The sequence below is a fragment of the Pseudophryne corroboree genome, chromosome 3, assembly GCF_028390025.1.
Source record: "Pseudophryne corroboree isolate aPseCor3 chromosome 3, aPseCor3.hap2, whole genome shotgun sequence".
Classification (NCBI taxonomy): domain Eukaryota; kingdom Metazoa; phylum Chordata; class Amphibia; order Anura; family Myobatrachidae; genus Pseudophryne; species Pseudophryne corroboree.
Window position 1 is genome coordinate 493,889,529 of NC_086446.1, and position 12,689 is coordinate 493,902,217.

The following is a 12,689-nucleotide window of genomic DNA, read 5'->3' on the forward strand; positions in this document are numbered from 1 at the left end:
TGTGATGTCAAGCAGCTGCTGCGGCCCACCCCAGCAGCAAAGGTCCGGACACACATGCGTTTTCCGGACCTGCGGCCCCCCCAACGGCGTTGAAACGCTGCTGGCATGCCCCCTCCCACCCCCCGGGACCGCCTGTCTGTCAGTCAGGCAGAGGCGATTGCACCAGTGAGATGCTTTCCCATCTCACTGTGTGCGCACGTGCGGTGCGGCCAACACAGAGGGCTTCATGTAGCGACCGCTGCCGTTGCAGTGATCGGCTCTGAATTAGGCCCTTTGTCTCTTTGAATGGGGTTACCAAGTCATCAATCTGTGTACCAAAGAGAATGCATCTAAACTTTTATTTGGCTGGTTCCTGGTTCCAATCTGAGTGCATACGCTTCATCCCTTCTCATCTCCCCTCTGCTGGAGAAATTGTCAGATGACAGGCTCCTTTATCCACATTTAGTGGCAATTCCTGGCCTTGCACAGATTCTTGTCCGGAGTATATGCTCTTGTTGTGTCACTAATGGGTTCCTATTATATTTAACATTTTTCTTACTGTCACTAACCTTGCATTGTTAAAAAGCTATGCTCAGTGTGTTACTGCCATGTGAATTTTACAACCTAAAAAAAATACTATGAAAAAGCCTTTGAAGGCATTTTGGCATCGTCTATTTTATTGTGTAAGTCATGCATTGCAATACTTAAGTTATTCAATACAAATGGTTAACAGAAAAAAGTCTGTGAAATTGTACAGTTTGTAATAGAGGCTTTTCCTTTCTAGGTTTGGCCACAAGATAGCACTGTTGCTATAAATACAGTGAAATAAGTATTGGAAATTAATGTTTGGAGTTGGACAGACGCACAATGAGCTTCTCTTAATAGGATAGTGCAGTAACATGGATCACTTCAATTTCTTTAGAAAAGCTCATCTAGCTGGAATATGTTTTTTGTTTGTTTATTCTTTTTATATAAAAAATAAATATAAATTTATTACTTATTTATGCGCATTATTTCCTCGCAATGAATTAATAACAAAAATAATTTCAATTTGTCTCGATCCCAACTGTAATAAAAAAAAATGTAAGGGGACTGTTTTCGTTTATTGATACACTGAATATCGGTTCAGTGCGCAAAGTGGTAGCTACTACTGTATAAGTGAAGGAATCTCTTTCATTGCTGTTAGCTCCATGAGTAGAGCAAGGTTATGCATTGGAGAAATAATTTATATATTACTTATATAAATGATTTTTTAAATGGGGGGAAAAAAACTTAAAAAAATCAACTTGACTTAACATTCCATGAATTAAATATATTATGTCCAAAGATATACTATTGTGCTAATCACTGACAACAGTATACATAGGTGGTTTACAAAAATAGGAATCTTCTCAGTGAGCCAGTTCTTCTGTTTTGCTTTTGTGATGGAACTCAGTAAACTATATGATGCTTATTTCATCATTTAAAGACCAGAGAAGTTAAATATAACAATGTCTGTACTAAGTTTTGGAGAGAGATAAAGGTAACAGAGATAAAGTACCAACCAACCAGCTCGTAACTCTCATTTCTCATACGTCCTAGAGGATGCTGGGGTCCACTTTAGTACCATGGGGTATAGACGGTTCCGCAGGAGCCATGGGTACTTTAAGACTTTTTCAGAGTGTGAACTGGCTCCTCCCTCTATGTCCCTCCTCCAGACCTCAGTTTAGAAAATGTGCCCAGGCAGACTGGTCGCACTCTAGTGGAGCTCTACTGAGCTCTACTAAAAGACTTTATTTAGGTTTTTTATTTTACAGGGAGACTGCTGGCAACAGTCTCCCTGCTTCGTGGGACTTAGGGGGAAGAAGTAGGAACCAACTTCCTAAATAGTTTCATGGCTCTGCTTCTGCTGACAGGACACCATTAGCTCCTGAAGGGTACTGAACACTAGCTGCGGCTATGCGCTCACTCCCACAGCACGCCGTCACCCCCCTAACAGAGCCAGAAGTCAGAAGACTGGTAAATAGTGTTACCGGAGATCTGCAAGAGGGACCTCCGGTCATCGTGATGGCTTAAGGTACTGCGCAGCGAGCGGGAACACTGCGCGAGCATGCTATCCATAACACAGAGCCCAGCAGGGTACAGAGCGCGGGGGGAAGGCGCCCTGGGCAGCATGAAACCTACTCTCACTGGCAAAAGGTAGCATATGATGTGGTGGCACAGTCCTACACCCCAGCCAGTATAAAGATTCGAAATTAGCTCTGAGGGGAAACGTGCCATTACAGGGGGCGGAGCTTCTTCCTCAGGTAGCCAGCACACTGTTCAGCGCCATTTTCTCCCACCTGCTGCAGGGGAAGAACCGCTGATCCTCCTCTCCACTTCTGAATCAAGTATCGGGGTGCAAATCCTGTTCTGTGTCCTTCTGACAGATTTTACTATGGGTCTGTCTCCAGTAGCCCCGGAGTGTCTGTGGTGTGATTTTGCACGTGTGTAACATGTCTGAGGCAGGGAGCTCTTCCCCTGAGGGAGCCGCCCATTTTAGGGACACAGAGTTGTACGTGATAGTGTGAATCATATCAGTAAGAGATTGGATAAGTCTGAGTCGCATACAGAAAACTGGAGAAAATCAGTGGAAGATGTGATTTTTAATAGTTCTGCCTTTTCATCCACAGGGGACCCCTCGGGTTCACAAAAAAGATCTTTTGCACAAGTAGTACAAACTGATACTGACACAGACTCTGATTCCTGTGTCGACACCAGTGATTCCAGGGGAATAGATCCAAAGTTAGCAAAAAACATTCAATACATGATTGTTGCTGTAAAGGAGGTGTTAGAAGTTACGGAGCCCCCTCTTTTACCACAGTGAAGGCTTACTTTAATAAAGAGAAGAAAATTAATGTAACTTTCCCTCCATCTCATGAACTGAACAATCTCTTTGAGGGAGTCTGGACAAACCCTGAAAAGAAATTTCAGATTCCCAAAAGAATTCAGGCAGCCTACCCTTTCCCTGCAGAGAACAGGAAAAGGTGGGAGTCACCCGCCATTTTAGACAGTGACCTGTCACGGTTAACAAAAAAGCTGATTCTCCCTGTGCCCGGGACGGCTTCACTAAAGGAGCCGGCAGACCGCAAGTTAGAGACTACGTTGAAATGTATTTATGTGACCAATGGGATGCTACTCAGGCCTACCATTGCCTGTGCGTGGGTGAGTAGTGCTATTGAAAAGTGGTCAGAAAACTTGTCATCAGACATTGACACAGTAGATAGAGACGAGATACTCCTAACGTTAGGTCATATCAAAGACGCTGCTGCATACATGCTGGAAGCCATGAAAGATATTGGTCTCTTGGGATCAAGAGCCGCTACCATGGCGATCTCAGCACATAGGGCATTGTGGATTCGCCAATGGAATGCTGACGCAGATTCCAAAAGGAATATGGAGGCTCTCCCGTATAAAGGCGAGCCCTTGTTTGGAGATGGGCTGGATGCCTTAGTTTCTGCGGCTACCGCAGGTATATCGACATTTTTGCCTAATGCTTCTGCGCCGGCGAAATAAACACATCACTCTCAGATGCAGTCCTTTCGGCCCAATAAATACAAAAAGTTACCCTTTCTTTGCGGGTAAAGGAAGGGGAAAAGGAAAAAAAATCCACGCCTCTCCTGGAGCAGAAATCAACCTCTGCTTCTGCCAAATCTTCAGCATGACGCTGGGGCTCCCTTGCGGGAGTCCGCTCAAGTGGGGGCACGTCTGAAACTCTTCAGTCAGATTTGGGTTCAATCTGGCCTGGACCCATGGGTCTTACATATAGTGTCCCACGGGTACAAGCTGGAGTTTCAAGACATTCCCCCATGCCGATTTTTCAAATCGGCCTTACCAGCTTCTATCCCAGACAGGGAAGTGGTCTCAGCAGCAATACAAAAATTGTGTCAGGATCAAGTGATTGTCCTGGTTCCCTTGTCGCAACAAGGAGAAGGGTTTTATTCAAGCCTTTTCGTAGTTCCGAAACCGGACGGCTCGGTCAGACCGATTCTAAATCTGAAAACACTGAATCTCTGCCTGCAAAGGTTCAAATTCAAGATGGAATCTCTGAGGGCAGTGATTTCCAGTCTGGAGGAAAGGGACTTCATGGTGTCAGTGGACATAGGAACATGCAAGTAGGCATCTTTTATCTATCCTCCACATCAAGCTTATCTGAGATTTGCAGTGCAGGATTGTCATTACCAGTTTCAGACGTTGCCGTTCGGACTCTCCACGGCACCAAGGGTCTTCACCAAGGTGATGGCAGAGATGATGGTCCTCCTTCGACAACAAGGAGTAAGTATAATTCCTTAACTGGACGATCTCCTGATAAAAGCGAGATCCAGGGAAAGGTTGGTGCAGAACATTGCACTCTCCCTGACAGTACTTTAACAACACGATTGGATCATAAATTTTCCAAAGTCACGACAAAATTATCGTTTCTGGGGATGATACTGGACACAGAAGTACAGAGGGTAGAAAAGGCTCTGGAAATCCAGAGAATGGTCAAACAAATTCTGAAACCAACAAGAGTGTCGATTTATCAATGCATTCGGTTGTTGGGGAAGATGGTAGCAGCCTACGAGGCCATACAGTTTGGCCGATTCCATGCCAGAGTATTCCAGTGGGACCTATTGGACAAGTGGTCCGGATCCCATCTACACATGCATCAGAGGATAATCCTGTCATCCAAAGCCAGACTTTCGCTCCTGTGGTGGCTGCACAGTTCTCACCTTCTGGAAGGACGCAGGTTCGGGATTCAGAACTGGGTCCTAGTAACCACGGATGCAAGTCTCCGAGGCTGGGGAGCAGTCACACAGGGGGAAAGCTTCCAAGGAAGATGGTCAAGTCAAGAAGCCTGTCTTCACATAAACATTCTGGAGTTGAGAGCCATTTACAACGGCCTTCTACAAGCGGTGCATCTTCTTCAAGATCAACCCATACAGATCCAGTCGGACAATGTAACGGCAGTAGCGTACATAAACCGTCAGGGCGGAACGACAAGCAGAGCGACAATGGCAGAGGTGACAAAGATCCTCCTCTGGGCAGAAAGACACGCAAGAGCTCTGTCGGCAATTTTCATTCCAGGAGTGGACAACTGGGGAGCGGACTTCCTCAACAGACATGATCTCCATCCAGGAGAATGGGGCCTCCACCAAGAAGTCTTTGCGGAGTTGACAGGTCTTTGGGGAGTTCCTCAAGTAGACATGATGGCATCTCGTCTCAACAAGAAGCTTCAGAGATATTATTCCAGGTCAAGAGACCCTCAAGCAATAGCAATGGATGCACTAGTGACCCAGTGGGTGTTTCGGTCGGTGTATGTCTTCCCTCCACTTCCACTGATACCAAAAGTTCTCAAAATCATAAGAAGAACAGGGGTTCGAGTGATCATCATTGTCCCAGACTGGCCAAGGAGGGCTTGGTATCCAGATCTTCAGGAGTTACTCATAGAAGATCCTCTGCCTCTTCCTCTTCGCGAGGACCTGCTGCAGCAGAGGCTGTGCGTGTATCAAGACTTACCGCGGCTACGTTTGATGGCATGGCTGTTGAGCGCCGGATCCTAGCCCGAAAGGGTATTCCCAAAGAAGTCATTTCCACTCTTATTCAGGCCAGGAAAGGAGTAACGTCTAGACATTGCCACCGTATTTGGAGAAAATATGTGTCTTGGTGTGAAACCAAGAAGGCTCCAACGGAAGAGTTTCAGTTAGGACGTTTTCTCCATTTTCTTCAGGCGGGTGTGGATGCTGGTCTACGATTATGTTCAATCAAGGTCCAGATTTCGGCCTTGACCGTTTTCTTTCTGAAACAATTGGCCTCTCTTCCAGAAGTTCAGACGTTCGTGAAAGGGGTTCTGCACATCCAACCTCCATTTGTGCCTCCTACGGCACCGTGGGATCTTAACGTGGTATTGCAGTTCCTTCAATCAGATTGGTTTGAACCTCTCCAGGAGGTAGAGTTGAAGTTTCTCACTTGGAAAGTGGTCATGCTGTTGGCCTTGGCATCCGCAAGGAGGGTGTCTGAGTTAGGGGCCTTGTCTCACAAGAGCCCTTACTTGATATTCCATGAAGATAGGGCTGAGCTAAGAACTCGTCAGCAATTTCTTCCAAAGGTGGTTTCTTTCTTTCCATGTAAACCAACCTATTGTGGTGCTAGTGGCTACTGACACCTTCACTGGTTTGAAGTCTCTGGATGTGGTCAGAGCTTTGAGAATTTATGTCGCAAGAACAGCTCGGATACGGAAAACAGAGGCATTGTTTGTCCTGCATGCTCCCAACAAGATTGGGTGTCCTGCTTCTAAGCAGACTATTGCGCTTTGGATCAGAGGTACGATTCAGCACGCTCATTCCATGGCAGGATTGCCAATGCCGGATTCGGTGAATGCACATTCTACTAGAAAGGTGGGCTCATCCTGGGCGGCTGCCCGGGGGGTCTCGGCATTACAACTTTGCCGAGCAGCTACTTGGTCAGGGACAAACACGTTTGCTAAGTTTTTACAAGTTTGACACCTTGGCCGCTGATGACCTAAAGTTTGGTCAATCGGTCCTGCAGGGACATCCGCACTCTCCCGCCCGTATTGGAGCTTTGGTATAACCCCATGGTACTAAAGTGGACCCTAGCATCCTCTAGGACGTATGAGAAAACAGGATTTTACCGGTAAATCCTTTTCTCCTAGTCGTAGAGGATGCTGGGCACCCAACCCAGTGCGTACTTTACCTGCAGTGGTTATTTTGTTATAAGTTTTACACAGGTGTTGTATTAAAATTATTTTCAGCTTGTTGCTGTAATGTTTATGCTGGTTAGCATGTGTTAGGTTGAATGCCATGTTGTGCGGCATGGTTGAAGTGTGAGCTGGTGTGAATCTCACCATTAACTTAAAAGTAAATCCTTTTCTCGAATTGTCCGTCTCCCTGGGCACAGTTCCTATACTGAGGTCTGGAGGAGGGGCATAGAGGGAGGAGCCAGTTCACACTCTGAAAAAGTCTTAAAGTGCCTATGGCTCCTGCAGAACCGTCTATACCCCATGGTACTAAAGTGGACCCCAGCATCCTCTACGGACTAGAAGAAAAGGATTTACCGGTATGTATAAAAATCCTGTTTTTTCAAACTAAACAGTCTGTAGAATTGCAGTTAGGAGCTGATTAGCTGGAACTTTATCTCTGTCCACTTTTTTTTTCTCTCTCCAACCCTTAGTACATAGACCCCTATATCTGTTATGGTGCCCAAACACGGTGCGATTATCGCATGCTATTTGATCTTTTCAGTTCAAATAGCATTGTGTCTAGTTCAAATCGCACCATGTGTATTGTCCCTTGCGATGCGCTCTCCGTGTAGTCAATATCACAAGGCAAAATAGTATGTGCAGGCAGGTATGTCTGAACTACATCACATACATTATATATTGCAGTGTAGCCAAATTCGGGTGTAGTTCAAATCGCATACCACTAAAGTATAAATTGCATAGCACAAATAGTATACAGTAGCTCAAATCACACCTAGCACAGGTAGCACCGTGTGTGGGCACCTTTAGAACTGTATACTGTAAATACAGTTTAAAAACAACTGTGGTCATGTGTATTGTTATACATCGAGCTGCAGGATTGTATTTTTATACTCCCAAGCCGAGACTGCATAGAAAATCCTGAACAACAACATGTATTGTTTTCTAGAGCTCCAGGAGTTGTCCTCTTGGGACTAAGTCAGGGTTGATCGCAAAAGCTAAATCTTTCTCTAATGGGCAAAACCATGTGCACTGCAAGTGGGAAAAATATAACGTGCAGAGAGAGTTAGATTTGGGTGGGTTATATTGTTTCTGTGCAGGGTAAATACTGGCTGCTTAATTTTTACACTGCAATTAATATTTCAGTTTGAACACACCCCACCCAAATCTATCTCTCTCTGCACATGTTACTTCTGCTCCACCTGCACTGCACATGGTTTTGCCCATTAGAGAAATATTTTGCTTCTGCGATCAACCCTGAATTAGGCCCCAGGAGGCATTTGATATGCTGGCTGGCGGGATCCCAGCGCTCAGCATACCGGCGCCGGGATCCCAACAGCCGGCATAGCGACACCTATTCTCCCTCTTGGTGGGTCCACGACACCCTTGGAGGGAAAATGCCACTGTGCCTGCAGCGTGGCGAGTGCAGCGTGGCGAGCCCGCAAGGGGCTTTTTTGTGCTCACCCGCTGCCTGCGTGCCGGTGGTCGGGATCCCGGCGGCGGTATGCTGGGCGCCAGGATCCCAAGCACCGGCATAACGTAGTAGACCCTTAGGCCCTATAGCCAAAACATAATGTTCTTTTTCTTGTCTTTCACAGATTGTGGTCCCAATTTTGGGCAACCAGAAGAATCATCAAAATTGGCCTCATGTGGTGTCCCAGGATGTAAAGCGGCATGTAGACAACTTGAAAAGTAGTGTCTTTGTGATGGTGGGTCAGGTTCGAGGGAAGACATTGCTCCCTCTTCCGTCAGGTTCAGAGAAAGTGGAGTACATCAGCTACGACAGTGAGAAGTAAGCATTGACACCTGTATCTCCTCACATGTAATAGTTATCATCTATCTGACATTAAAACCACTCATCATCTTACTATTAAATCGCGCTGAGAAGGTTTCATATATATAATATTCAGAAATTAATTTCACTTTCATTTGTTTTCGTGAACTTGGATTAATTTTGGGATAAAGAAGAAATTTTCTTCTAGAAGTTGAGCCTAAAAAGTTCACACTCAAATAAAATACAACTCACTCTGACAGACAGAGACCAGTTTAATCTATTTATTGCTGTTAAGTGGAATTTGCTGCACTGGTAATAGAGCAGCAGTTAGTGTATTGTGTTGGGGAAGAGAAGATTAACCCTTGCAGCAGCGACAGGGACACACTAGATGACATCTAGTAATCACCAGGCTAGAAAAGACATTACTAATGCTTAGCAATCTAAATATTTATCACATTTTTTACAGTGGCTAATTGGAACTATTGTGTTGCTCTGCAATCTGGTTTATGGAGGTATCGATTTGTGTTTTGTTGTGATTTTATTTGATTCAGTTATATGGCTCAGTTAGAAATGTGCTTTATTGATACATTAGAAATCAAATAACAAAGAAGCATTAAAAACTTGGATTGTTGCCAGTAGCAGCTGAATAGTGATTGGATAGACTGATAATTTTAAGAAATGCTCTCAACCGTACTCTAACAGTCCTCATACATCTCGCCTCCCGTTAAACAGCCCAAGCTGTAGCATGACTAGGTAGTGTCTTTTTGGCAACTTTTTCCCTTAAAATGCGTCTATACTAACGTTGCATTTCCTATGCAGTTACAGCTGCAGATGCCCACAGAATATAGGTATGCTGCATATCATTTGAATCAGCAGAAGCTGCTTGAGCATCCTATTTGCATAGTGATACGAATTAGACTCATTTATGGTACAAAATGACACCCAACGCTAATGGAGTTGCACAGGACCTGTCAGCTCACTCACACCAGGCATCTCATGATGCGTGGCGTATTAAGGCAAGATGTATGAGGAGTCGGACACATCTGTATGTGTCCTATCTGCACTTGGTACACAGAGAATGGAAGTGGAGGTTGGTGTTCTCATGTGCAACACTCTGCATGCATGTGTCAGTAAGCCCATGTTAGTCTCACAACCATAACATTTGATTATTTATTGTAACTAGTTCTGCATTTCTGTGTCTCAAGATAAATTGTCACTGTTTGGCAGGGGATAGTTTACATAAAAGTACAGTATATGGCTCCTGATCTCTGGATGGAACCTCCGGCCCAATAGCATTTCCTGGATTACCTATCCTGCTTAGCACGGAAAAGTTTGGACCATTCCTCAAAGTTGTTTGGATGGTATTAATAGCTGTAATTTTTACTTAGCAGTAGACAAGTTTGATCCTGTACATTGTTTTAAATTTGTGTTACAGTACATCTACTGTTTTGTATTGGTGCAGTGAACTGACCCTGGCATATAGTGGATGAGAACGAAAAATAATTTATTATGTTCTACTGAAATGTGTGGTGCCACAGACTATAGTGTTAAAGGTTGATGTGGTGAAATATATTAACTATTAACTGATGGTCGCAGCATGGCATAATAACTATATACTATAAAGGTTACTTTCTCTTTTATCAGAAGCCCTTCTTTCATTTAGGAGGGTATTTATGAAAACTTGGCAAGAGTTAAAATTGTAAGAGATATAGTACAAACTAATCAGCTCCTAACTGTCATTTTCAAACACAGCCTCTAACATTTAAATTAGAAGTTGATTGGTTAGTGCTTTATCTCTCACAATTTTATCTCTCTCCAAGCTTTGATAAATAGCCCCCTAAGTGTTTACCTGCAATCTATTTGTTATATCAACAAGTATGAAACAAAAGAAAAACAATGCAATCATGCAAATGCTCACAGCAGCACATATTCTTTTAGGAGATTAATATGAATTATCTTGTTAAAGGCACTGACATCCACTTGTAAATGTGTTAGAGAAGGCAGGGCTGCAAGTGACAGGCAGCTGGGAAGCCACACAGTGAGAGTTATGTAGTGGAGGAACAAAATCCTGCAAAAAAAAACTGATGAGTGATATGCAGGTCATGTAAAACTGATTCAGAAAAATTGTGGTGTGTGAAATGAAGTTTATATATTCAACTTGTTTCCTTAGCAGTGACCACCTAGACAAGACAGTCATCCATGCTATTGAATCTGCAATCATTCAATGGAGTCATCAGGTGCGTGGAGTACTGAAGAGAGAATCATCTGAGCAACTTTTACACGGAAAGAACCCAAACCCCATTGTAGAGCTAGATTTCTGGAAAAACAGGTACAGTAACTATGAATCCTAATCTAATTTATCAGATAACATTTGGCTGCAGGACTGACATGCACACATACAGACAAATACACATATACATTGTATTACATTAACATTCATACTGTATGTTTTAAACTACAGTAACTCTCTCTTACGAAAGCTATTGATGGCTATTTGTCTGAAAAGTGGTCTTACAACCTTAAAATTTCATGATCAACCAACTTGTAGGTAAATTATTGTAATTTGATGATACCTGCTGTCTCCTAAATTCTGGTAATTAATGTTTGTTCTTCACTGTTATCTACAAGAGGGACCGATTGAGGTCCTCAGTGATGCTACAGTATGTATCGTTATATGCTTGTGTGTGTTAGATATGGCTCTACTGCCCTCTGGCACTGATGCTATTACATTAAGATTGGATTAACATTGGAAGCTGGGCTGATCCTGGGTCAGGGACTGGACTGGAATACAGAGCTAAGATCCCCAGCACAGCGACCAGGAACAGTTCAAGGAGAACTCAACCCCACCACCTGAACCCAGACACATGGAGCTGGCACCCTGTACTGGGAACTCAGGGACACAGTACTGTAGGAAGCACAGGACTAGATAAACTACAACTGGAACTCAGGACTCAGCGCTAGGGACAGGTATGAGTAACTCAGGTCTATGCACTGGACTGCAGACCCACAGGCCTGGAACCTGCACACTGAGACAGAACTGAAACTGGCACCTGAACACTGTATTAGCCCTAACTACCAGATACCTAAAGAATGGAGACCAGACACCCGCTACTGATGATGTGTTAACAGGAGATCCAGACACTAGGACTTTGGTGGTGACTTAGAGCAGATATAACAGAAGACTTGTGAGAGACCCAGATGAGGAGTCATACAGGCCCTGGTGCAGAAGGACAATGCAGCAGCAAAGTCACTATAGTGTAAGCAGGGAGAGAACCAGCATTTAGAGATTATTGCTGGAGCGTTGGTACTAGTGAATACAGCAAGAGAACAGATGAAGCAACAGCCTAGATCCAGCACTTAGGGAGAATAGCAGGAGTTTTGGCAATTATGGGTTAATCAGGACAACTGATACAGCAGGAGACTGAACACTGGTGTAGACTGAGCACTTGTAGATACAGCAGGTGAACTTAATGTACAGGAACCAGAGCAGCTAGACCAGGGCCGGCTCAGTGTCCCCGGGCGGCCATAGGGGGCGTGGCTTCATACAGGGGGCGTGGTCAGTTACGCCCCCTGTACAGTAGTAGCGCCGCTGAGATGATGTGCGGTGCGCGATGACGTCATCGCGCACCGCACAGCAAAGGTCCTCTCCACGAAGGAAAACTAGGCGCTACGCGTCTAGTTCCCTTCGTGGAGAGGACCTTTGCTGTGCGGTGCGCGATGACGTCAACGCGCACCGCACATCATTACAGAAAAGGTCCTCTCCACGAAGGGAAACTAGACGCGTAGCGTCTAGTTTCCCTTCACAGCGGGCAGCGGCAGCGGGGGGCACAGCAGCAGCGGATCTTGCCGTGGAAGGCGGCGCCCCGGGCAAAAGTCCTGCTTGCCCGTGGCAAGATCCGCTACTGAGCTAGACCTAGAGCCAGGTTGAGCCTCTACTAGAAAGTGAATTGTTCTGGCAATGCTTTGGGGTCCAGAGCAGGCTTAAATAGGACACTACTGGCTGCCATTGGATGCAGAGGTCATGTGATCGCAGCATTCAGAATCTGACTGGATGGATCAGTCACCTGCCTGCATCCAACATGGCTCCATGTAGTCCAGGAAAAGAAAACAAATTGCAGATCAGGAATGCTACAGGTGACCTCAATATGTGAAGTGGTACGTGAGGCTAGGACCCCAATGTGTGACACACCGGATTTGGAAGATATATTTCTTGGTGTGAGA

General features: G+C 44.9%; 1 protein-coding gene across 5 annotated transcripts in view; it reads left to right on the forward strand.

The window, feature by feature from the left end:
• Positions 1-12,689, forward strand: part of DNAH9 (dynein axonemal heavy chain 9) — a 1,014,643-nt gene that overhangs the window by 209,074 nt on the left and 792,880 nt on the right. For 3 of the 5 annotated variants that reach the window (XM_063960955.1, XM_063960958.1, XM_063960956.1), the window contains exons 3-4: positions 8,293-8,486; positions 10,639-10,797. In XM_063960955.1, coding sequence (XP_063817025.1) covers positions 8,293-8,486; positions 10,639-10,797 — 353 coding nt within the window. The remainder of the gene's footprint in view (positions 1-8,292; positions 8,487-10,638; positions 10,798-12,689) is intronic. The other 2 variants (XM_063960957.1, XM_063960959.1) reach the window with 1 other exon arrangement.